The sequence below is a fragment of the Rhipicephalus microplus genome, chromosome 9, assembly GCF_043290135.1.
Source record: "Rhipicephalus microplus isolate Deutch F79 chromosome 9, USDA_Rmic, whole genome shotgun sequence".
Classification (NCBI taxonomy): domain Eukaryota; kingdom Metazoa; phylum Arthropoda; class Arachnida; order Ixodida; family Ixodidae; genus Rhipicephalus; species Rhipicephalus microplus.
The window spans coordinates 106491413-106517921 of record NC_134708.1 but is presented as its reverse complement, the minus strand read 5'-3'; the positions used below and the strand labels follow the sequence as shown (position 1 = coordinate 106517921).

At 45.0% G+C, this 26509-nt stretch overlaps 1 protein-coding gene across 1 annotated transcript; it reads left to right on the top strand.

Moving 5' to 3' along the window:
* The first annotated feature begins 75 nt into the window (after nucleotides 1–75).
* LOC119163108 (uncharacterized) lies at nucleotides 76–14989 on the top strand. Its single transcript, XM_037415039.2, has 3 exons — nucleotides 76–804; nucleotides 10848–11003; nucleotides 14058–14989. The coding sequence occupies exons 1-3, from the start codon at nucleotides 216–218 to the stop codon at nucleotides 14600–14602; spliced, it is 1290 nt and encodes a 429-aa protein (XP_037270936.2). The 5' UTR covers nucleotides 76–215; the 3' UTR covers nucleotides 14603–14989.
* Nucleotides 14990–26509: the final 11520 nt, after the last annotated feature.

Below are 26509 nucleotides of genomic sequence, written 5' to 3'. Positions count from 1 at the left end.
AAAGGCTCGTTCCCCCGGGTGCAGTGTACTTGTACACTATCCCGGGGCACAGGAAACACTGCCCAAATCATCGTCACCTCTACAGTGTACTAGAAGCACGGCGACTAGAAGTATTTTAGTACACTGCACTGCGTACTCTTATTTCGCCGAGAGCTCACAGTGGTATAGGTGTTCTCAAAAAACGCAGTGCGCATTTTTCGTTGCTGCTCGGCCGCATGAACAACGCACAAACCGAAGCAGCGCGGCGGGCTCGCAACGCAGCTGCAGCTAGGGCTCGCCGCCAAGACCCTGCGGTGACAGCCCGGCAGGCCGAAGCGAAGAGAGCTCGCCGTCAAGCAAACCCGGAGCTGCGGCTCAGAGAAGCAGCAGCGAAGAGGGCTCGCCGTCAAGCAAACCCGGAGCTGCGGCGCCGAGAAGCAGAAGCTAAGCGGGCGCGCCGTCAAGCGGACCCTACGGTTAAAGATCGCGAAGCAGAAGCAAGACGGAAGCGGCGGCAGGCGAAACTCGAAGTGCGGGCGGGGGATGACTCGGCCACGGCCAAGCGTCAAAAGCAGTCGCCACTTCACGTAGGCGGCGCCGACGCGCGCTGCAAGCGCGAATGCTTCAATCACACGTTCGGCCGCAGCAGCGAGGTATGCGACCGCTTGCGTTTCGACAACAACATGACCATAACTGCCAGCATCCGTTACGGGCGATCCCGCGCCAACACCGCCGCAGTCTTTCCACGAGAGTTCCCTGTCGCTGTCACGTCACCGGCCCCGAGACCAGGCTGCAGAGAGCAGAGAGTATGCGCTATATATGATGGTAGGTGCTGTGTACGGAAGGTTCGCGGGTTTCCAGATCATCTCTGGTCAAGTTCCTCTAACATCTGTCGCTTTGGGGATATGGCGGATATCTTTTCATTTGTTTTTTGCTTGGTATCAAGCGTGACGTGAATCATTTGTGCACATTAAATACATGGCTTACAACTACGTCACTGCTAGCGTAGAGTTTCTTGTATATACACTAGAGGGAACTGTTGCACTAGTTTCTATGGGGGCTGCAACGCATAGCACTTGTGCGAATTTCGAAGAAAATCACAATGTTCGTGTGTGTGGAGCAAACTTCGAATTAGCAAGCCAAAAATAAAATGAGAGATATAAATACACTAATTAATGTTTATTATCTTGTGTTTGAAGGAAAGCCGTCCGCATTACTTAACTAGACGAACCCATACTCAGCGAAGTCTCTACCAACGTTTGTTGGACGTGTTTTAGAAACGTTGGTCTCTAAGACTTGGCTACAGATTTAAGCATGCAGGAGCTTCGCGGCATGAGCGTGCACAAAATAGTGTCACGAAAAGTGGCTATTGGAGGCCGAACAGTGCTGGGAACAGGCCGATGCATGTCGACGCAGCCGAAGGCACTCGCTCTTGACGACGGTCCACATGCAGTTACCAAGTCCTCACTGCTAGATTTATGACAAAATGGGCAGAAAAGGTGATGGGCGGTCATGCGAGCACCTCTGTGCACTTCCTCGCTGCAAGTGCTGATGTTTGTGCTGCACACAAACATCAGCATTTGTTGATTTGGCAGCATTTGTGCATCACTGTTTGATAACTCCACACTGACGAATGGGTCGTTTTATGAACCAATCAACTTACCTCTGCAAGCACAATCAACTATACGGCCGTGAAGCTCCTTTGCATACATACTCTTTCCCCAGCCGCTGGTAAAGTAGCAGTGCGATTCCATCGCCTTGTGCATCTTTATTTTGCCTAAAGTAACAAGGCTGGTGTTCAAAACAAACAGTCCACGATGTCGCTGAGCCAAACTTGCAGGACAGCGGTTCCAAGTAGAACTGTGCAGGTATCCACTCCGTCCTTTTTCTCATAGCGAGGACAAAGTTGCCCTATCAGTTCGCCACATTTAAAGGCTGCCTTGAGCCAACCGGAGGCATGATGCACATGAAAAGACTTGCGGAAAAGAAAGTGACCATGGTAACGAACATCCGTTGCACTGAACACACTAGCACAGCTGGTACATATGGCTTGTTTGTGCAGCTGTTCACCAATATGGCCACCACCACCGGACCGCAGCAATGGTGATGTCACATGCAAGCCATGTATACTTGTCTGCACATCTAGGGTTCGTCAGGCGTGCCGGCTATGTTGGTGCTTAAGGGTAATCAGTTGTCCAATGTAACGTTGGCACACAGGCATGAGTATACCAAAATGAACACCTCAACATGGTGGGATGGACAACATGTAACCAGTGTCTTAGGCATATTTTCATGAGCAATGCTTGACTACTGCTCGCTAAGTCATAGGAGTAATGTATGATCTTTATTGCATTGCTACGATACCGGATAGCCACCATGAAAGCACAGTTGTTCCCCTGACATATGATTTCCCTTATTATTTTTAAGCGCTGGCATAGCTCTGTGGCAGTATACTTGACTCTCATAAGGATGTGTGCTTTCAATTCGAGCTCAAACCGTGATTTTTATCCGCTGCATTTATTGGCGATTCTCACTCACTGACAGTGATGCCGGCACCAGTTTTTCCACTGGCTCCCGAAGGCTATCACTTTATAGTTTCCCAAGTCCATTCTTGTTGAGTAGCACTCGTCTCGTTTCTTTCTTCCTCACTTGTGTCCTCGTATTTTACGCCGCCTCCTCAAGGGTGTATTCTTGTGTTCCTGCCCTGATGCAGCCTGTTTATCACCTGTGGTGCATACGGGCATCCATGGGCCATGGTATGTAACTGTGTATCACTTGGGACAGAGGTAAAGGGTTTCATAACATTCGTGACCACCATATTACGTTACTCACAAAGCGACTAGTTAATCGTATTCACGATAGGCTAATGTCCTCCAGTGCTGAATTTGGTACATACAAAGCCAAGGAATTGACCAAGAAAGCACAGTTACAGGCGGTTAGATAGGTGTACATAACTGTCAAAGTGCATTAGGCACGCAAGAAAGTGCTTTGCATGTGATACTTGACTGCCTTGCACAATGCCCAAGCTCGATTCTGGCTCAAATCATGATTTTTATTCATTGCGTTTATCAGCATTTCTGACTCGCAATGCCTGCACTGTATTTGCTGCGTCTCGCTCTCCTTCATGCTACTGCATTGAAGGTACAGACAAACACCAACAAGAGTTTACATAACCCCACTGATGTAAACATTGTTGCATTGGCTAAAATGAACCATGTTTTTCGCATTAAATGCCAATTTATATTTTTGCTTCACTAAAGTGGTGAAAAGTTGCTTTTGGCACCCCAGGGGGCAAAAAAGTGAAGGTGCGTATAATCCCTACCATTCAATCTTTATTGATATACGTGGTTAATAGTATCTCTGTTACTTTTGAAACACAGGGCACTTTTCTTTTACGCGATGGTATTAGATTGTTTTTCAACATCGGTGTCGGCATCCTTAGTTGTGGGCGAAAGATCATCTTCTCTGTGGCGAAAAATCAAGAAAGATTCAACAAAGTAAATAATAAAAATTTCTAGGTCAAACCCAGGCTGTTGACGTGCAAAGCAGACATTCTACCTCACAGCCATGCATCTGCTTGGAAATGCAGTGTCGATAACTTCCTCTGCTGAACTCATGCCTTAGAAAAACATGCATTCTCTATACAGGCTTCTCAATGTAACAGAGAATATTGTGATAATATTGTGTGGTTTAGGCTTACATTGTCATTGGGGGTAGATACATGTGATTATTATTACTTTCTTGGTTTAAAGGATCACTGACATCAAATTTCAAGATCGAGATGTGCCCATCATTCGATCCCTTGGTATGCATAGGTCTTGGCCAAATTTGAACGGCATCCGTCGCGTGGAAGTTATTTTAATTCGATGTCAAACAGCGTAGAAAAGCTAAAGAGAAAAACGAAAAACAGACTGCCCTGCGACATCGACACTAGTGCTACGTGTTCGGTGTAATACATTCCACAAATACCATCCTGAGTGACGATGCCCTAGTAGCGATGGCGTGTACGATCCGAGTGTTCTTATCGTGGCGCCGAAGTGCAGAAACGCACTCACTCGTCCACGGCCGAACTAGCGCGCGCAGGTGCAGCCTAGCCCGGCTGTGGCTCGTCGCATCTGATCTTCATCACACCGGTTTGAATGATTTCGTGAAATTATCAAAATAAAAACTACCTTTAAAAGAATGGCAAAAGAAAAGAGCATGCTTAAACGTGTGCTTGTCGGTCAGCATGTCGGGGAATCATGAGTTGCAGGTGAGTTGCAGTCGTCTAGTTCGAAGCACGGAAAAAGTGCAATGAGGGTGTCTTTTCATATCATGCATGTGTTACACATCAACACAACCACAAGCTATCTAAAGTGGAAGTGTATGTAGTCGGATATCATCGCTAACAAGTAACACGCAGGTATCGTTGAATTTTAGTTCATAAGTAGACTTTGCGTCCACGTAAAAGTGGTAATACCTTGTTAATCGCGAGAGGCTGGATAGGTGGGGCCATCTGGAGGTGCAAAAAAGAGCCTGACAAGCAGCAAACGTATTCTATTTCTCCGCTGATGCTCATTTGCGGTAGCTATATTGCATTGACCCCTCTGCGTATACCTGAATGCTTTGCACGTCAAAACACACCAAAATAGCTAACCGAGACACACGAGCAAACGTGGCTTAAGCTTGCATCTCGGGCAGCTCTGTAGTGCTGTTTAGAAGGGCGTCCATTTCGAAATCACTGTTCTGCAAAAGGTCGATAGAAGCAAAAATAATTCGCAACACCGCGAATCGCACGGATTCCAAGCTCCAGACTATCGTATTGAACCCGAGTCGACACTTTGTATGGCGACAACAGCAATGCAGGTGACAAGGCATGACTGAATGTGTCCGCTAGCAGACGAAATGTTTCTGAAGAAGCTGAGCTTGACGTCGCTCTTTTCTGTGGAGAAGTGGTCAGCTGTGGCGTGATCTGGAGGTGACCACGAAGTAGCGCCACTGCTGGTGCTCCCAGCGCTAACAATGGCGGGATTGCCGGCCGTTTTTTAATCCTGCTGAATCCCAGTAATATAAATCAATAAAGGAGATAGGTATTCATCCCTCAGTTGCGCTTTATGTCCCGAATCGTTGCTACAGGGTCTTTAGCTACTCGCTGATGCAAAAATCTTGGCATGAGTAAATTTGATGTCAGTGCTCCTTTAAAGCTGGCTGCCCATTACAAAAGCCACAGGCGTTACTGCGCATATTTCGTTAAGACCAAGTAGTGGGAGCATAGAAGGTTTGAAAAGATTTTATGCGGATGATTACTAGTGCTTCAACTCCTATGATACCACACCTATTCAAATCGATCACCAGTGATCGACGCTTTGGATAGTAAATTTTGGCATGTTGAATTTGTACCTCGTGCAGCCAGCACTTTTTTATAGTTAGTCCAGCCACTAAATTTTCAGAATCAACTTGAATTTGCTCATTTGGGCAACATTGTGATTTTTGAAAGACTTTTGCATGAACCAGTGTGCGTGTGTTGTAAAAATGCACTAGGATGGCAATTGACATACATGCATGCCACTCGTGATTATGCTACAGTAACATCAGAATTTGGTATTGAAAAGAACCTTTTCAAGTCAAATATTGAATTAAAGTGTCAACTTCGCAATTAAATAGTGTTGAGCAGTAATAATTGCCAGAAATTTATGGCAGCTATTCAATAGAAAGCTGTTGCTAGGAGTCAGGGAAAATTTATTGTACAAATATATTTCCAAAGGTTCGCCACAAGTATAAAGTGTGGAAGTGGCTTTTTCAGCCAGTTTTCAGTAGCTTTGGTCTTGCTTGTATCGTTATATTAGACGCAGAGTCGCATTCATGGTCACTAGTCGCTCCTATGGCATCATGTGCGCATGGATGCACACCAGCGCTGTATAAAACACTGGCTGCCAAAACTGTCTTGAAACCGCACCTGAATTGAGCGAGAATGAGCTTAGAGTCTGAGGATGACAGCACCTCAGCTTCAAGTTTTATGACGACGATGTTTTGCACCAGCCTGAGCAGCCGTTCGTGGGTTTGTTTTGTTTACGACCTCAAATTATCTCCTCCGTTGCAAGTGCATAGCTGCTGACCTTTGTGCACAATCTTATAGCTACTCTGGTTGCGTGCGAGGTCCAGACTTCGTTGGGGCACGCTGTTCTGCCGCTGGCTGCGGAGCGTCTCTTAACGACAAGGCAATCGCAGCACTTCTTGGCCCCGACTATGGAGCAGCGTGAAAAGTTTTACAACTGTGTGCAACATCGTTCTTTTTTTTTAGTATGATGTGCAAAATGCTAAGAAATATTATTTGATGCATATAGAGGAATGCCAACCTATGCGGGGTGAGATGGCTCATTGAAAAAGGTGAGGGTAGACAAAGTAACGAAGTTCATTGGACATCTGATTTACAGAGGGATTATTCACATCACAGGAGTCCATCTATATTGGAACACTTGGAGACTTTTATCAGAAAAAAGCAAAAATTTACTGATTAAAGTGTGCATTTGTCTCGCGCACAAGCAGGCAATGCTTCACTCCATTGCACAAGCAACGAAGCAACACCTCGGTCCTTATTTTCTCTATCTATAGAAATAGAAACATATATAATTGTGGAACATTTATTATTTTTGATACTTTTCCTGGGTCATTTTTCTTCAAATTGTATATTCTGAATTTTCTTTGTATTGAGTACTTTTGCATATATAGGTCTTTTATTGTACTGTTTACCAGCTGGCAACCAACAATTGCACTTTTCACATTTTTATTCCTTCCAAAATATTTTGGTTGCTCTTCAACATATATTTCTTGGGAAGAGCATTTCACAGTGTGAAATTTCGTATGCTACAATGAGTGCTGGAGTACTTTTCAAACTGGCAAGAACGATGTTTCTGAGACATATGAAAAATAATCATTTTCACACGATAACAAAAAAGTTAAAGCGTGCTGCCCATTACACAGAATGCAACCGTATGCGAAAGATTCATTGACACAAGCCACTTTCAACTTTATTGATTTCAGTGTAGTACTTCACAACTTAGACTTCTCGAGTAACATCACACAATAAAAAGTATGCAAAAATAGTTGAGCAGGACAAGATATCGCTATCTTGTTCAACTCCTAAATTAAAAGCGATGCTTAAGGGTCTTCTAATTTTTATAACCTCTTCCAGTCTAAGATGTGCCAACACATTTTCACTTGAGCTGTGTAGAACAGCGGCAGTGCCTTGACTTGCATTTGATCCGATGCTCATGAGTATTCAAGTTGTTAGCCGAGACCCTAATGATACCTGCTGACGAGCTGGAAAAGTGACTGGCTTGCGAGAAGGCAAAGGGACTTCACGTGATGACAGGCGTTAGGAAAACTTGTAGCTGCTCTGCCTGCTTTTTATAATAAAAAGGGGTTGAAAATGTGGAAATGAAGGTTGTTAATGACTGTTGACAGTTGTTTGGCAAAGGTTCATGGCCAGAATTTCACCAAAAATTGACATAAATCCGACCCAGAGCATCTTTGTGCCTTGATTTCTTAGCATACATGGGTAGACAAAGTGAAAATTAACTGCATAGCACAGTTCAGAAACACTGTAATGCCCAAGTGTGATCAAGCTCATTCTGATGCCTTGTTCTTTCTTCATCCCACAGATCGAATCAAAGTAACTTTTGTTTTATTTCAGCATTCTGCAACAACATTAGGAAAACAATAGATTCCGGTTTATTGGTAGCAGGAGTTTTTATTGACTTTGCAAAGGCATTTGACTTCTTAAATCATAATATCCTTAAATGCAAACTTGATCGATATGGCATTACTGGAACGCCTATAGAACTCATCAGCATTTACTTAATAGACAAAACACAAATCGTTCATATGGGCACGTCACAATCGCCTGCTAAATTAGTTAATATTAATGTACCACAAGGCTCCATACTGGGACCACTACTTTTCCACCTGTGTGTAAATGATTTACCCTTGCAACTAGACAAGTCTACTGCGCTGCTTTATGCGGGTTACACTAACCTGCTAATTCCTGATAGGAACAAAACTTTTTTTATTACCAATGCTGAACTTAATGTGGGTTGAAATCCTGCCCTGGGATCTTCATCGCTGGTGCACGACCAATGCGGTCACACTTAGTCCTACAAAAACTGTATACATTATTTTTCACTCTGAAAGGCGGCAAATCTTACCACACAATGACATAATCTACAACAACTGTTTAATACAGCATGCCACTCGCACTAAATTTCTGGGAGTATACATAGATTCTCACCTAAAATTTCATTTACATGCTCACAAAATTGCTCAGAAAGCCTCGTACAGGTTTCATGTTCTTCGTAATTGTCAGCACTTTTTTTCAAGCGAAATACTACGTAAACTTCATTATTCATTCATTCACGTATAAATTATTGCATTGCTGTACAGAGTTACAGGTACAAATCTCACCTTAAATATGTTCTACTTATCCAAAAAAGCACTCTATGTATAATAATGCCTAATAAAAATGCAAGAGATGACAACTGCTTTCAGAATTTCAATGTATTAAGTGTTCACAATCTGGTTACTTATAATATTGCACATTTAATATACAGAATACTTCACGGTAGTCTGAAAGAGAGATAGTGAGAATTTAGTAGAAGGCAGAGAGGTCGGCCTGAGCTAGTTCGCTCTAGCCTGCTACTCTACACAGGGGATAATGGAAAGGGGAAGGAAAGAGGGATGAAGGGTGATGATTTGGACAAGAAGAGGTGGTGCGTATGTACAGTAGCCACTTAGCATAGTACCCTACATTCTAGTTTCTAGTCTAGTGCTTTCTATAAAGTCTAGAACAGCCTTTGTAGCAGTTTTTGACACTGTTTGGTCGTTCATTGCTGACAACATGTGGCTTTCACTTAATGGTGTTCGTCCAATGCTTGCCAACGTTGCAGTTAGCATTTTTCTTTGCGCCACGTATAATGCACAGTCACAAAATATGTGAGCTATCGTTTCGCACACTTGGCAGCGTTCAGAATTCGGGCTGTCCGCACGGCCGATTAGGTGGGTGTAGTGGCGAGTGAAGGCGACGCCCAGGCGAATTTGGTGCAGTATATTAGCATGTCTTCGGCTGATTTTATCTGGAAGTCGAAAAGTCATACCGGGGTCTGTTTCCCGCAGGCGCTTGTTCCGGTGATCTGGTAACGACCAGTAAGTGGCAGCGCATTCGCGCATGAGTGATCTCAACAATGTGTTGACGTCACTTCGCGAGTTTGGTACTTTGACGTACATAGGAGCGTTGTATATTGCCGCTCTTGCTTCGCTATCGGCTGTTTCGTTGCCAACCAGGCCGCAGTGTCCAGGAATCCATTGGAGTGTAATCAAGTGACTGCTCCTGTGTGTTAGGTCAAATGCTTGGACGATTCCTAACGCCAACTCGTAAAATTGGCCTCTTCTTGAGTAAGAATGGATAGCTTGGAGCGCTGATTTTGAATCAGACAGAATCGTCCATTTACGCGGTGCTTGGTCCTCTACAAATTTTATGGCTTCTTGTATAGCAACAAGTTCTGCAGCTGTCGCAGATGACCTATGATCTAATTTGTACTGTCGGGAAATACTGAGTTGAGGGATCACAAAGGCTGCGACGGTAGTCTGAACTTACTGTTGGCATGCCTTCATACGTCACCTCGAGCTACTGAGTGTTTTCGATGCACCCGACTTTTACTACCAAAAATAAGTACTAATTATGGTCGTCAAATTTTGCAATTCAGAGGAACTATCGTTAGGAATAGTCTGACTGCTACTTTAAAAACAGCCCCATCACTCACCTCTTTTCTAGCACAATTGAAAAATTCTATTAATATTAACTTGTCCTACTAAAGAGATTTCTAGTATTGAGTTTCACACGTATTTAAATTTGCACTTATACATATAAGAGATTTTGCACCTTTTTGCACTCCTAACATCAAATTATGCCATGTATGCTTTGATGGTTTAATAATGATTACAATTTACTATAGAACTATTAGGTGTTACTTTATTTCTGCTGTTTTTGATATAGTTACTATTTATGCCTTGGCAATAACAATTGCCGTTTAGTGTTTTTTTTATCATGCCGTTAGGGACACTTAAATTTTCTGGATCCACCAAAATGTAAATACATGTACCAAAGAAAAGACCAAATAAAATTCAAAATGCAGCAGCCCCATGCTTTTTGGGTCAGCTATCTCCATTGGGTGCACAGAATGTGGGCAACACATTCAAGACTGCATTTGTTATGTTTTTCAAAGACAACATTGCAGCATGCTTGAATCGCAGCATTGTTTCGCGTTCATGAAGCATTATGACTTGCCCCATGAGAGCAGCTTTCATTGAGCACGAACATATGCTCTGCAACACAGGAACGTAGATGACAGTAAGGCGAGATGTTTAATCTGGCGATGGTATCTCTCCACTTAAAACAACCAGCCTTTATACCAGTGCAACGCATTGAAATGACTGTTGAATGCGTTGAATAAAAACCAAGTTGCATCTCCAATGACTGCCTGCGCTGTCAAGTTTCTTCATTAAAAAATTGAATGAGTATGCGCACGGCCAGGCAGATAAGCATTGTCAGTGTGAGGGTAATGTGTGCATGAAGAACTGGTGAATTGCGAAAGCTTTCCAAATCTGAGACAGCTATGCAAACAGCACAGTGCAAAGCTATATAAGCTGTCCTACTGCTGTGTTAATCAGAGCCACCATTCTCTTGTGGCCTTCACCACTAGAAGCTCTCTCCATTCATGAAAATATTCCTTTGCCACCTCTGCTAGATTTATTCCTAATGCTTTCACCATACAGCTGTTATGTTTCTCCACTGTAAAGGAAGAAATTAAGCTCATACTTGCAAAAATTTCCCGCAGTTGCTGTCAGAGGAGTACTGCTGAAAAGGTGCCCTTGTGGTCAAGCAATCAACACGAATGATGCAAGCCAGTTACTGGGTTGGAAAGTTCGAAAGGACGTGTCGATCCAGTGTGACATACAAGAGATGGCCCCCCTGCCTCTCCCGAGAGAAGTTTGTACGTACCTTGTACCCACATCTGAGAAATGGCAATGGTGCAGCTTAGTGCAAGAAAATTTGGAAATTGTTAAAGGAGTTCAAACAGCAGTAGAGTGTTTTTCATAGCAGCGCTATTTTATGCTCACCAGTGGCAATGTCCATGGAATATTGTCATCATTAACAACAGAAGTAGTGATTCGACACGTTACTGCGAAGGATTTCACAAACTAAGTTGCGTTTTGTAAGAGAGGCAGCATCTGCAACAAATGAGTCAGCTGTCTATTTGTAGCAAAAGTGACCAGCAGATCAGTACAAAGATTGTCAACATATTTATTTACTATCGCCAAGCTTGCTATTGAACGTTGCGGCTTGTCAGCTTTGACTAATGGTACGTGGCTTTTGTACTGGCTACCAGTGACGACTGCCGTCTATCACTCAAGACATTTCTCTGAGAAACTAAGCTGCCTATAAATTATAACTCTTAGAGGTTTCTTGGTAAAAAAGGATGTAGGAACTTTGTACCAAGTTGCGCAAAGGTTGGCACAGTGAAGCGCAAGCTTGTCGCTGCTCGTACTCCCCGTCAACTGACATGTCTAGCTCTGAGATGTGCAGCTTCCTCCTAGGGCACTCTCTTAGGGCAACTTGTGAATTCCTGGACATGATCGGGTGTAGCCAGGCTAGGTACCATAGAGAGGAGGCTGTGCGCAATGTTTCCATTGGTTGGTGTGGCGTATAGCCACTGCACATGTGCGACTTGATCAGGTTATGCAGTATCTGGTCTCTAGATGAAAAAATGCTTGCTTAGTCTTTCTTGCTTTCCTTTATTGTAGTGTATTTCTATCTCTATATTTATCTCTTACTTTTTCGTATATGGTAAGTAGAAGGCAATCATCGCATCTATCCTCACACTAACTCCGCTTTCCCACTAGGTACAAGGGTACGTTATGGTCTGCCAGCATGCCTAAGGCCCCTGGATAGCCGGGTGGTTAGGACGCTTGTTCAAATCCTGCCGTGGGAAGAATATTTTTGTGGCGAGAACTTCTCTCTTTCTTCATGTCTTTCTTCTGTTTCTTTATTTCTTTTCCCCTCTCTCTCTGCTCTTTCTCTCACCTATCTGGATTATTACAGGCCATGCCGTGTATTGGTGAGTAGAAGGATTGGCCAAATTTCGTGGCGCGTACCGATTCGCAATGCTGATAGTTTTTGGTACGGTTACACACTCTACGCCGAGATAGAACAGCTTCATGGTTGAAACTTCGATTTACTGTGCTCTATCAAGTGCTTTGCTTGTGGTATCCACAAAATGTTTACACTGTTTAAACCTGACAGCATATCACATACGAAGTGATAGTGGGGTGGACAGGTAATGCAATTCACTAACGTAACCTGCAATAATATTTGTATATACGTAGTGTTTGCAACTGGAGATTCTAAGCTCCAACAGTGGAGAGATTGAATGCACAGATTTCCCTACTTAGTTCTGGTTTCAAGATGCTGTTTTGCTCGCACTCATTGGTTTATCTAGCATTCAGCCAGTTATTTCTAAGGCTGCTTTACCATCATACCTGGGCTGTAGTGTTATGAAGCAAAAGCTTGGATATTTATAACTTTTCATTCACAATGCAGCGAAGCTCATGTGAAAGTTACGTGGAACATATTAGGTACAGAACTGGTGTCAAAAGAAGAGAGATGTGATTGACAGAATGTAATTCTCTGCCATAGACTTGTATTGGCCTGTGCGGACTAGTCATAGGGCATTGAACACGAAAGGCCTGAATAGAATAAAGTGCTAGCACAAGTGTACGTAATCTTGTGTATATGCTGTATTTAATTGCGTAATGAACGCACTTTTTTTCTAGAAAAAACTGAGCGAAGTTAAAGGTGCCCTTATTAAGCGGGGCATATTTTATGAAACTTTTTCTGGATGACCGAAAAATGCCGTAATGCAAAAAAAGAGTTGGGTCGCTTAGTCAGTTGCAATAGCCATATGCATACATTATTTCGAAACATCATCTTGGTTGCACTTCTCTTCAGTGGTTGGAGGCGCTACCTGCTGCAAGCTGTCCCTGCACTGCCCGCGCTTTCCATAAAAGCGTTTCGCGGCCTTGTTTCCCCGCAATCGTTTAACCGCAACTGTGGTATCTGCTGTGATCTCAAGGGGTGCCCAAAAGCGCGCGCTACATCGCACTTTGCCAACTTTGTGGCAGCCTCACATGACAACAGCGACGTCATTGACATTGCAGCAAGCTATCACAGAAGCATTAAAACAAAGAGAAGATAACAACGTTAATGACAAAATATGATCGCCACCTCGCTGTCCACATGAGAAGTTACTGTAGAAAAGGTAGCCTATATTTTGTGTGCCTAGAAGTACGCATGGATAACAAGCATGAGCAGCAAATTGCAATCGCAACCGAAGTGAGAATCACGGATGCTACAATGTTGCGGGAATCATCACAATTTTTTCTGAGCGATAAGGAATTTCTTTCTGGTTTTCTAGAAACCTTAGACACGATGGAAATGAACAGCCCTTTGTGACAGCCCTGGCGACAGCAAATGCTGTCGTTGTCGCTCAAAAATCGTGTGCATGTGGTTGGGCCTGAAAGTTTTGCACTATTTACAGGAAGGGACCGCCGATTGGTGTAGGCAGTTTCATGACCTTCGCCCACTGTGTGCTTGTCAACTGCGATGTCTCTGCACTCGCATCGTTTGTGAACCCTGCTGTGAAGCATAGATAATTATGAAAGACTAGGGACATGTCTCACACAGATAGAAAAAAGATACGATCCGCGGTAGCGAGCAATAGGGGGGAGGGAGCGAGCCGAGGGGGGGGGGCTAATAATAAAAAACGGAAGAGATCTAATGGGCAAGGAGGCACCGCGCATCAATTAGTGGGACTGCAGCGGATGAATGTAGGGGGTGCACTTATTACGTGAGAGGAAAAACAATCCATATTTTGGCTAAAGTTGGGGGTGTGTTTCTTATGCAAGTGGATTCATTATAGGAGTAAATACGGTAGATAGCATCGCTTGAAAGTCAAGTCATGTGTCATGTTTTCTTTTACAAATTGCAGTTTCATCAGCAACACCTGTGGAGAGCATAGGGACCGGAACAAGTTGCAACCAAGCTGGAAGTCTGCCCTCCGAGTTCAAGAATGGGATGAAACATGGCACAGGCAGTGCAGTGGGATGTCAGCAGCTGTTTCAGTGCCATCGATGCGAGTACTCCACTCCTAAGCTTCATAGGTTGACCTGTCATTTGCAATCACACAGCGCCGAGAAACCTTTCCGATGTGAGGTCTGTCCAGCAGCATTCAAGGGTGTTCACGCCTATAAAGCCCACATGTGCAAACACACGGGAGAAGTGCTCTACCAGTGCCATCTTTGCCCATATACGACTTCCTACCGGACACTCTTAATGGATCACAAGAGAGCTCACTTGAACACCATGTCTTTTGCCTGCAACATGTGCGCATACAAAACTAAGAAGAAGGCAAACCTGCATATGCACAAGCTCTACCACAAAAGGGATATGCCTTTCAAGTGCAAAATCTGCTCTTTTGGTTACAATGACAAGCGGTATTTAAAAAGTCACATGCGGCAACACTTGAAATCATAGCTCTGCCGGTGATTGTGGCAATTCATGGAAGCAGCATCCACCATCCCGCGCCTTCAAAGATGAGCCGATGCCAGCGACAAGTTGAATGAAAGAAGAAAGGCATTGATGCCTGTTTTTGTACATGTGAATCTCTGCATGCATTGTGTACATCACTAATGGGATGAATGTTTCAGACTCTGAAACCTTAACAGGACAGCTAATCAACAACACAGTCGTCTGCATCACATGCTGGAACATCCATATACCAAACTTTGTTGTACCTCAGTGCATTCTTCAATGATGCAGATGGTGTTGGACATGCCATTTATCATTTTGATTCCCATATATCTTGCCAATGTGTGTTCATCAAGATGCTATCACAAGCCATAAAGGAAGTTGCACCAGTCATCCCACATCTGACCCACTGAAGTTATGAAAAAAAACAGGCAGTCAAAGCATTCAAGTCTTGCCATACTGTCAGATTGCATGGCTACCCATGCAAGCAGTGAATGGGACATCTGTTTAGTGGATAATAAATTATTATTATTATTATTATTATTATTGGGTCAGTTTGAGTGAAACGTCCCAGCCCAAAATTCGACCACCAGCGATTCTATAGAAAAAAACTGAGCTAGAAGATCAGTGCTTGAGAGTGATTTAAGTAAGGTATTTTCGTTCAAAAAAATTTCCTGATCACATGACTGCCTTTTGAATGTTCCGGAGAAGAGCAAGTTAGGTAGGAATAACTTATGTGCATAGAACTTTGAAACTGGGTACAATGACACATTGTGATTTGAAGCATTGTGCTGTCGTCGTTCTTTCATGTGACGTCACAAGTAAAGCCGTATATTAATATTCATGCTCAGAAAGGCATACCAAAAAGGAGCTAAAAAACATGCAAGTTCAGGCATTTTTTATAAATACAGCAGCGTAGTTTCAGCTGCAAAAGTTTTTTGGCATTATTAGTCAATATAGTGTCTGTGAAAAATACTTTCAACTCATCTGAAAGAATGTTTATTGAGAAAAATGCTTGCAAAGTTCAGAAAAAATGACTTTTTGGCACTTGTGAATTAAGCATGAAGGGCATCGCAATAAAAATATACGAGATCATTCATTTATGCTCCAACGTCCTCTCTTAGGATGTAGAAATTTTCGTTCTTGTAAATTTTGTTTGAAGTGAAAATATGGCAGATCCCACGTACAGTTGCAATCGATGATATGCGAACCACGAATGAGGAAGGTTTATATGTCAGTGTAAAATCAGGACAATGTTACGTGGCGGAGGCAAATTATGTCGTACATAACTTTTATGTCATAATTATTATAATTGGACATGTCATTTACCTTCACCATCTATTCACGCCACCCGATACCAAATTTGGTATATGTGGAGCTAGCAAAACAGCCGCGAGCATGCTATGAGCGTAGCATGTAGTCATGTTTTACATGACACGCATATCATGATTATCATGTTCGAACGTGTAACTTAACTTTGCCGTCTGTTGAAGTCATGTGATACCAATTTAGTATACGTGAAGCTAGAGAAACTACCACGAGCGCATCATGAGCGTTGCATGTGGTCGTGTTGTTACATGACGCGCATCGTATGATTATCATGTCTGCACCAGTCACATCCCTTCGTCGTCTATTCACGTCCGGTAATACCAAATTTGGTGTACGTGAAGCTAGCGAAACGGCTGCGAGGGCATCACGAGTGTGGCTTGTAGTCGTAATGTCACATGACACGCATCTCATAATTATCATGTTTGCACCAGTCACATACCTTGTCATCCATTCGCATCACGTAACGCTGAATTCTGTATATGTGAAGCTAGCGAGACGGCTATGAGCGCATCATGAGCGTGGCGTGTAGTCATGACTTACATGACATGCATGTCATGATTTCCACATTACGGCTGTCGCTTGTGTTCGCCACGCAATCATGCCATACTATACCAGTTTTGCAACATTGCATGTGAACCAGACCACTGCAACAGCAGCAAGACCATGAAATGTAAATAATGACATTCATGACATACATGTCATGATTTTCATGTTATGACTAGTCAAATGCGCTTGTCATACAGTCATGTTATGTCATACCAAGTTTGGTATTGATATCAATATGCAAACGGCCAGGAGAGCTAAAAGTTGTAGGCGGCTAGGTAGATAAATAGATAGGTACGCTCAAAGTCGCCGAAGTTCGCTAACAAATGCTAAGAATTTCGCTAAGAAAATAATTTTTGAAGTTCATAACCAACGTCTATGGTAGGCACTGACAAACTACATATGCGCAGCCGCCTCTCCTGGTCATGTTACATTTTTCGTCGACTGCTGCAAAGCGGACGGCAATAGGTATGTAACCTTAGTTTAAATTTTCAGATTTTTTTTTCTTTGCTTTTGTGTTTTTGGAGAGAAAAAAGACGTCTAAGAGTCAAATTAGGATCTTTTTTTTTTGCTTGCACATCTGTTTTCGCGTTCGTCAGTCCAGTGACGATTCTGCATCTCGCGAGTTGAAAGTAACAGAAGACGGTAGACAAGGTATTCCTTGGGCTTCTACAATTATCCTAAGCAGAGTTCGAGCTTACAGATTCTCAATATGTTGTAGTAGCCAACAGGACTTGGTGCCGCAACTCCAGAATGGATGACGGAACTCCAAACTCCTCAACAAAGCCGTCATGAATCCTCATAATTGGCTTTTAGAGGTAACAAAATGTTCCTGGAATTAACTCGTCAATTTTAATTGTACAATTCAGCAAGATAGCGTGTAAGAAAAACATTTTGCTTTGTTTTTTGTGTCTTCATCACGCATAAAAATACATCCTCTATCGAGAGCATGCAGATTTTATGGTGTTACCTGCATTTGCTTGCATTTGTGGTTTCAGATTACCATGTTATAAAAAATGAACTACTCAGGGGAACCAGGAGCATGATAGGGAGGTCAAATTCGGCTTCGCTCGAGGCCGAGACATATACTTAGAACATTTTTTTCTTTTTTTTTTCCAGAAAATGAACTTCAGCCATGCACTCTCGAACCAAAAAACTGCCACAACACGCATTACTGCAGCCGGCGACAACTGACAGCTGTTTGCAGTTTGAGCAATCAGCGTCTTCTCGTGCTGTGCTCGAAGCTAAGTCTGCATGAAGGTGCAACAATTTGTGAACACCACAATGAACTTTTTTTAATTTTTTATTTATTTAGAATATACTGGGAACTATAAATGGTCCAAGCAGGAAGGGCACATCACATAAAAAAAAAAAAACAGGAATAACATACACCATACATAATGCAATTTACTCTATTTAATTCACAATGAATGGGGATCACATAATTTGTTCCAATCAGACACTGTTCGTGGAAAGAAACAATACATAAAGACATCAGTTCTCGCTAATATGGGGTAAGCAAATTGGGATGGTGATGTCGGGTCTGCCTAGTTGATAGGAAAGATAGGTACGGTCATGGAGCACGAGTTTATTGTTAAGTAGCAAGAAAACGAAATCAAGCCATTGTTTGAGTCTGCGCGAAGCAAGTGGCTGAATGCCATTTGCAGATATTAGTGCAGAGGGTGAATCAGATGGTATTTGTTGTATATGAAATGAACTGCTTTCCTTTGAACCCGCTCAATTTTATCAATATTAAACTTAGTCTAAGGGTCCCATACTGTGCTGGTGTATTTTAATTTAGGTCTTAAAAAATAAAAATAACTAGGAAGCTTTACATTTGGAGCGCAGTTACGCAGTTTATGTCTTAAAAAGTTGAGTTTTCGGAGGGCAGCTGAACATACGTTGTCTATGTAGACGTTCCAAGATAAATTGTTAGTTATGGTCAAGCCCAAATATTTATAGCTAGTGACCTCTCTAAAGTTTGACGGCCCTAGTTGGTAGATATAGTCTAGTGGATTTTTTTTACGTGTCAGACGCATACAGACACTTTTGTCTATGTTGAGGGTCATTCATTACACCACTGATATAATATTGGAAAGATTTGTGTTAAATTCATTTTGATCATGAACAGAGTAAATACCACGAAACAAAACACAATCATTGGAAAATAATGTAATTTGTACTGTAGGTGTTAGGACATTGACAATATAGTTGATATAAAATGAGAAAAAGCAATGGCCCCAGTACACTTTCCTGGGGCACACCTGATGAGACATGAAAAGATGGTGAACGATGGTCATTAATGGCAACAAACTGTGACCGGTTAGTAAGATATTAGGCAATCTAGTTTACGAGAATGTCTCGAAGGCCAATCGGCTTAAGTTTCTGAATCGGTTTATCGTGAGGTACTCTGTCAAACGCTTTACTGAAATCTAAGAAAATTATGTCAGTTTGCTTAGTCGTATCAAGATTTAGTGCAAATAAGTGGATTACTGTAACCAATTGTGTTACTGTTAAATATACCTTTCTAAACCCGTGTTGAAATTGTGTCAAAATAGAATGTTGGTCCAAAAAATTTACTATTTTGGTGGCAATTATATGTTCAATTAATTTACAGCAGGATGACGTTAAGAGATATAGGACGATAATTTTGAGGAAAAAGACGGTCCCCCTTTTTGAATACGGGACTAATGCGAGCTGCCTTCCAGTCACCTGGTAGCTTTGATGACAACAACGAAACAAATATCTTCACCGATATGCTTCGAAAATCGCTTCAAAGCTGTGTTCGAACCCATTTTTTAAACATACAAGAAGCTGTCGCGCGTCGACAGTCATTACAATGGCCATTGCTGATGCCCACCCTTTTTTCGTGCTTGTTCCGAGAAATGGACTTTGTGAAGCTTGCAGGCGCAAATTATTACTGCCCGAAAGAATGTGCACCGTGAGCAAGAACTCACTGCGCTGTCTCCATGAAGCGAAGGTACGTCTGTAGGTGCAGCTGCTGAAGCAGAAGAAGAGTTTTTAGACGCAGATAGTGGTAGCAGAAAGACACAAGGACAGTATGAGCGAGGACTTTGGCCTTGCATGAGGACTTTGGCCTTGTTCTCCGTATGATCTTGATGCAACACCTCAAAAAGATGTTTTCGCAAGAACAAAGCCGTGAGAAAAAGCTTCAATACCTTACTCTGACCCCACAGTCCTGGTCTCGTGAAAATATTGACACGTGCGGTTCTTTTGGTTTACGAAGAAAGCCGCTATCACTTTCTGTTAAGCGCAACGCAGGCCGCGTTTATCTTGTATGCCACTCTGGAACGCGTTATGACGCGTGTATAAAAGACTGACACGTGCGGTTCTTTTGGTTTACGAAGGAAGCCGCTATCACTTTCTGTTAAGCGCAAAGCAGGCCGCGTTTATCTTGTATGCCACTCTGGAACGCGTTACGACGCGTGTATAAAAAGCCGGCGCAGTGCGCCACTGGGGGTCTTTTTTTTTTTCCGTCGGCCGACGACTGTTCACGCCGCTGTTGCTGTGAGTTGTGTTTGGCCCTGTTTTGCTGGGCACAAGTCCGCCCAATAAACAGTTCGCCTGACGCCACCCTGACTCCTGCGTGCTTCCTCTCAAGTGCTGCGTGTATCACAACCTCGTGACATCTGGTGGAGGTGTGGGTGAGGTAGTCAGTCGCTACGACAATCCATTTGTTGCCAGCTACCTGGATCGCGCTGAAGAAGCTCGACAGCTAGCCCGCCTGCGTATCAAGAGCCAACAGACGGTCGACAGGCGCCACTACAACCTTCGACGACACCACACCGAATACCAACCCGGCGACCTTGTCTGGGTCTGGACGCCGATACGACGACGGGGATTGTCTGAGAAGCTCCTGCGACGCTACTTTGGACCCTACAAGGTAGTCCGACGTCGTGGTGAACTGGACTATGAGGTCGTGCCCGATGGCTTAACGTCATCCAAACGACGCCGTGCACGACCCGAAGTCGTACACGTGGTGCGACTTAAACCTTATTACGCGCGCTCATTAGCTGTGACGCATTGTTAATGTAATTTATTGCATGTACTCTCTCTTATGTTCTGTCTTTAGCATCGGGACAATGCTTTTTCAGAGGGGGGTAGTGACACGTGCGGTTCTTTTGGTTTACGAAGAAAGCCGCTATCACTTTCTGTTAAGCGCAACGCAGGCCGCGTTTATCTTGTATGCCACTCTGGAACGCGTTATGACGCGTGTATAAAAGATTGACACGTGCGGTTCTTTTGGTTTACGAAGGAAGCCGCTATCACTTTCTGTTAAGCGCAACGCAGGCCGCGTTTATCTTGTATGCCACTCTGGAACGCGTTACGACGCGTGTATAAAAAGCCGGCGCAGTGCGCCACTGGGGGTCTTTTTTTTTTCCGTCGGCCGACGACTGTTCACGCCGCTGTTGCTGTGAGTTGTGTTTGGCCCTGTTTTGCTGGGCACAAGTTCGCCCAATAAACAGTTCGCCTGACACCGCCCTGACTCCTGCGTGCTTCCTCTCAAGTGCTGCGTGTATCACAACCTCGTGACAATATCATGCAGTTATTTGGTGCCTCAGGAAGACAAGTTCGTGAAGCTTGAAGATCAACTCTCGTGATGGGATTTTAGGTACATGAGATAAAAAACAAGGCCGCTCAATCAGTGAAGAAATAAAATCATCAATAAGAGAATTCTATGAGGATGACTCCGTGACATATTGCTTACCAGGAAAAAAAGACACGTTGCAAAGCAAACAAAAGCGGCTAATTTTGATGAACCTGGAAGAGATGCATGAAGAATGGAAGAGGATATATGATTTCATAAGTTGGTTCTCAAGATTCGCCTCATTGCGCCCTCGCCTCTGTATCCTGGCTGGTGGGAGTAGCACACACACAGTGTGTGTGTGTATGAGTCACTAAAACTTTAAAGTATTTTTTAATGTTTCATTCCAGTGGCCTCAGAGAGACAATCGAAGAGCTCTTGGCTACATTGGTATGTGAAATTAATAAAGATTGCATGTTCAGCAAGTTTACATCTTGCGCGGGTGCAACTTATGCAGTGACTCTGCTTCAGCGAATCCTCGCCCGTATTGTCGAGAGCAGAAACAACACACTTGTTCAGCAAGGGATAAGCGGAGTTCACTGCTCACTCGATATCACTGTTCTCACAATGGAAGAATTTAGTGAAAGGTTTGCAGATATGCTTAATTCTCTGAAGACCCATCATTCTGTTAGCAAGCAGCAAGCCAGGTACTTCCGCAAAATTAAGCCAAGCCTAAATCCTCAAGAAGCGGTTGTGGTAATGGATTTGGCAGAGAATCACAGCTTCGTACTTCAGGATGCGCCTCAGTTGTACCACTGGGTTAACACACAGGCCACAGTGCACCCTGTGGTTGTCAACTTCATCGAACAGCAGAGTGCCCATGAAGCTGTTTCTGTGTGCCGTTATTTCAGACTGTCTCGAGCATGACACAGTCGCAGTACACGCGTTTCAGGGTGCAGTACTCGAGGTACTGAAACAAGATCTGCCACAAGTGAAAAAAATTCATTATTTTTTTTTTGACGGAGCGTCCTCCCAATACAAAAATACAAAGAAAATTCTGAACCTTTGCTTCCACGAAGAGGACCATAAACTATCAGTAAAGTGCAACTTCTTTGCCACGCCCCATGGCAAAAGCGCATGCGACGTTGTCGGCGGCAGCACACTGAAATGTCTGGCAGCAAAGGCAAGCCTCCAGAGGCCATGTGGTGGTCAGATTCAGACACCACACGATTTGTTTGTCAGGGCCAAAATTAATTTAAAGGGAGTTGTAATTTGGGTGCCACCTTCCACCATTCAAGAAAAGAGAACACAATGCGCTTCGAGATTCGCCATAGCACTCCCTGTTGAAGAAACCCGACAATTGCACCATTTCAAACCGTCCACTTTCATATCACTACAGGTTGGGATTACCTCCTTCTCCAACACTTACGAAGTTCAAGTGAGAAAGCCAGTGTGAGAAAGCCAGTGGCAAGGCAGCCTACTGGGATATCAACGATTAATGTGTTCAAACTGCAAACAGAGGATGACACATCAGAAAGCAAAATACTTTATAACAACAAGACTGTCACGCGCTGACCCTAAATCGCACACCACACACCGCTACGTCTTGCCACTCCTTCCAACCAGCCCGAACTCTCTCTTCCCCACACACGCCTTGTCACGCGCTAACCCTAAATCGCACACCACACACCGCTACGTCTTGCCACTCCAGTCCCAATGATGATGATGACGCCGTCACGTAGTGCCCTCTCTCGGCCAAGTCCCGATGATGATGACGCCGTCACGTAACGACCTCTCTCGGCCACCCTCACAGGTCTCCCCCTCTCAAAATGTGAAGCCACCACTACACATCGCCTGCAGCGTCATGGTACAGTGTCAGCTGATCTGCGTGTCTTACACCGTGGCGACGACCCGTTTTGGGGTCCACTAGAACAAAGTCATTCTGTCCTACACGTCTCACTGCCCGAAAGGGACCGGAGCGCCGGGGTGCAAGCTTCGAGGAGAAGCCCTTGGTGGCATCGCTGAGGGAGTGGCTTTCGAGCAGAACAAGATCACCCTCCTGTATTGTCAGTGGCCGCCTGTGCTGGTCGTAGCGAGTCTTCTGAGCGCGCCACATGTGGTTTTGGTGTGTCCTGGAGAAGTCAAGCACCTCCTGCAGACACTTGGAGACCTCAGTAGCAAAGGCACGGTATGCTGTCGCAGGAGGCTCCGCGTCGTCTTTGGCCTCAGCCTGTGTCCATGGGGTTCTCAGCTCCCGGCCATAACAGAGGAAGGCAGGCGTGTAGCCTGTGACAACGCTTTCAGCCGTGCGCATGGCCAGGGCGATTTCAGGGATGTGCTGGTCCCAGTCTTTGTGGTTGGAACAATAAGCCCTAAGGCACTGCTTGATAATGCCGTTGTGGCGCTCCACCATTTGCCCGGCAGGGCGGTACAGAACAGTGTGTCGGTCTTGTATGCCCCAATGCTCAAGGAGGCCTTTCCACAACCTGCTTACAAACGGCTTTCCATTATCACTTGAAATGGAGACAGGTGTGCCATGTCTGCAAAAAACCTGGATCATGCAGGCCACCACACTTTTGCTGTTTGCTGCCCGCAATGGAAAAAGTTCAATGAACTTGGTGAACTTGTCAATCACCACGAGAAGGTACTTGTGGCGTCGAGGTGTCATAGGCAAGGGCCCAATTATGTCCACGCTGAGCTGTTCCATAAGGGCAGTGGCCCATTGACTGCTCATCAGCCCTTCTGGCTTCTGCCGGTGGGCTTTGGTGCGCTGACAAACCTGGCAGCATCGCACATACTTGGATATGTCCGAGCGCATACCCAGCCACACGAAATTCTGAGAAACGCGTTTGAGGGTCTTAAAAAAGCCGGAGTGGCCGCTAATCGGGTGGTCATGGGACAGTCGCAGGACCAAGTTGCAGAGATGGTTTGGTAGCCAAGGTACTTTCTTGTTCCCTCAGTGCTGTACAAGCAACCCACTCTCTTCCATCTCGGTCGTCTCCGCCAGGTCTTTTATCAAAGGTTGATCACTGTCAGTGGGCGGAAGCTTTCCTCCCTTCATCACAGTTCGTAGTTTTGACAGTATGGGGTCCTGCTCTTGTTCCTGGGCGAGGAGCCCTGCATCATTCAAGACAGTAGTGTCGTCCACTTCAGATGCTACAGCAGCTGCCTCAAAGCTGATTTGTGGGCTGGGCTCTGGAACAGCCATAGGGAACAGCGTCTCGTGTAGACTCGGGCTTGGAACTTCCTGGTGCTGAAGGGGAGCTCTGCTCAAGGCGTCGGCTGGCACGTTTGCAAGACCCCGCCTGTGCTTGATTCTGCAGTTGAAACCTTGCAGCCGCAAAACCCAACGCTTTACACGTGGTGAGGCCTGGTCTGTGGTGAACATCCAGGATAGTGAGGAGTGATCACAGTGTACCTCAAACTCGGTGAACTCAAGGTATGGTCGGAACTTGTCCACTGCCCACACCACAGCCAGACACTCCCATTCTTGCACTGTATAGCGCTGCTCTGCCTCAGTGAGGACCCTGCTAATGAAGCTTATTGGACGCAGTTGAGCATCACTCTCGGCTGCCTGCAGAAGCACCGCTGCAATGCCGACTCCACTGGCGTCTGTTTCCACCACGAATGGTCTGTTGAGGTCCGGCAAGTTTAGAACAACATCGTCGGCCAGGGACTGCTTAAGTGCTCTAAAGGCTTCCTCTTGCTGCATCTCCCACCGCCAACGTTGCTTTTTCTTAAGGAGTTCTGTGAGTGGACGTGCAGTGATAGAAAACTGAGGTATGAACCCTCTGTAATAGCCTGCTAGTCCCAGGAAGGCCTGCAGCTGTTTGAGTGTTGTTGGTTGAGGATAGTCCAGCACCGCTCGCACTTTTTCCTTGTCCGGCCTACACTGCCCGGGCGATATTTCATGGCCAAGGAACTTAAGGTATTGACAGCACACGTGCACCTTCTCTGGGTTAAGGGTCAGCTGTGCCGAACTTATCCGCTTCAACACCTCCCGAACATGCTCAAGATGATCCTCTAGGGTCTCCGAATACACCAGGACATCATCAAGAAACGCCATGGCAAACTGGTGATTAATTCCCTCCAGTAGTCGGTCCATCAGGGTCTGAAACGTGGCAGGACCTCCGGCAACTCCAAAGGGCATTCTCATAAACTCGAAGGTTCCCCGATGGCAAATGAACGCTGTCTTTGGAATATCTTGCTCTTGAACAGGGATTTGAAAAAAACCCTGTGAAAGATCAAAACTTGAGAACCACCTGGCTCGTCCCAGCTGTGCCAGCAACCAATCAGTCCTCGGCATGGGGTAGACTGGCGAGCTTTTTTTTTCTTTGTTTTCTTTTGATTAAGCGTGGGCTTTTTTCTTTGTTTTCTTTTGCATTAAGCGCGAGATTTTTTTCTTTGTTTTCTTTTGCATTAAGCGCGAGATTTTTTTCTTTAGTGCGTGCATTTAGCTGGCGGTAATCCACAGCCATGCGGTAGCCACCAGACTTCTTCTCAACCAGGACTGGAGCACTGGCATGCTGACTTTGGCTAGGGCGGATGAGGTTCTGTGCCAGCAGGTCTTGAATGCAGTTGTCCATGATGGCCTGCTTCTTGGAATTCACTGGTCGCAGTTTGCATCGAACAGGTGGGTTGTCTCCCGTGTCTATGCGATGCTCTGCCAGGGTTGTGCAGCCCGGAGTTGTGGTGAAGATTTCACTGAACTCTTCTAAAATGTGTTTCATGCGTGGGTCTAGGTCCGACGAGTGGCCGGAAATGATCACATTGCAGGCTGCAGTCGCCTCCAGCACACAGGCACACACACTGGCATCGCCCTCAGCAAAAATGCAGCGCAGACTGTCTCCAAAATCATCCACTGCCTCTGGCTGTTCCTTAACGGCCTTGACAAAGGGCACAATTCTTTGTGGTTCTGTGCCGACAGTCCACCCACCAAGTGACACGTGCAGAGAGATGCCGCTCACCGTCAGGAAATCCCTACCAAGGACAACGTCGCGGCACAGGTCAGGAACGCACAAAAACTGCTGTCTGCGGCAACCGGCAGCCCACTCGATCTGGCACTTCAGAGACATGGTTGACTGCGACCAGCCTGATGCCAAACGCAGCACGCGTACGTCTGCCTTGGGTTTGGCTCCAGAAGCTTGGGCCGCCGCCGCGGCGTGCGGTCCGAAGAAGCTTACACTTGAGCCTGTATCTAGCAGGGCCTTGAACGTCGACGACCCGATACGGACGTCCATAAGGGGCTCTTTGCCACCGGCTGTGGTCGCTACTTGATGCGCACTGCCGTAGGTGCCCGCCGGGGCAGCACCTACCGCCACTGGTTTCCCGGGCACTGTGCTTGCAGGTGACCCGATCGCTGGCACCGGAAGCAAACGGGTGGCCCCATTTGTCGACCTTTGGCACAGTTACGAGATATGTGGCCGAATCCACCACAGCGATGGCACTGCACACGCATTGCTCCACTCGCGGGCTCCTGCCGCAGCATCGGTCCC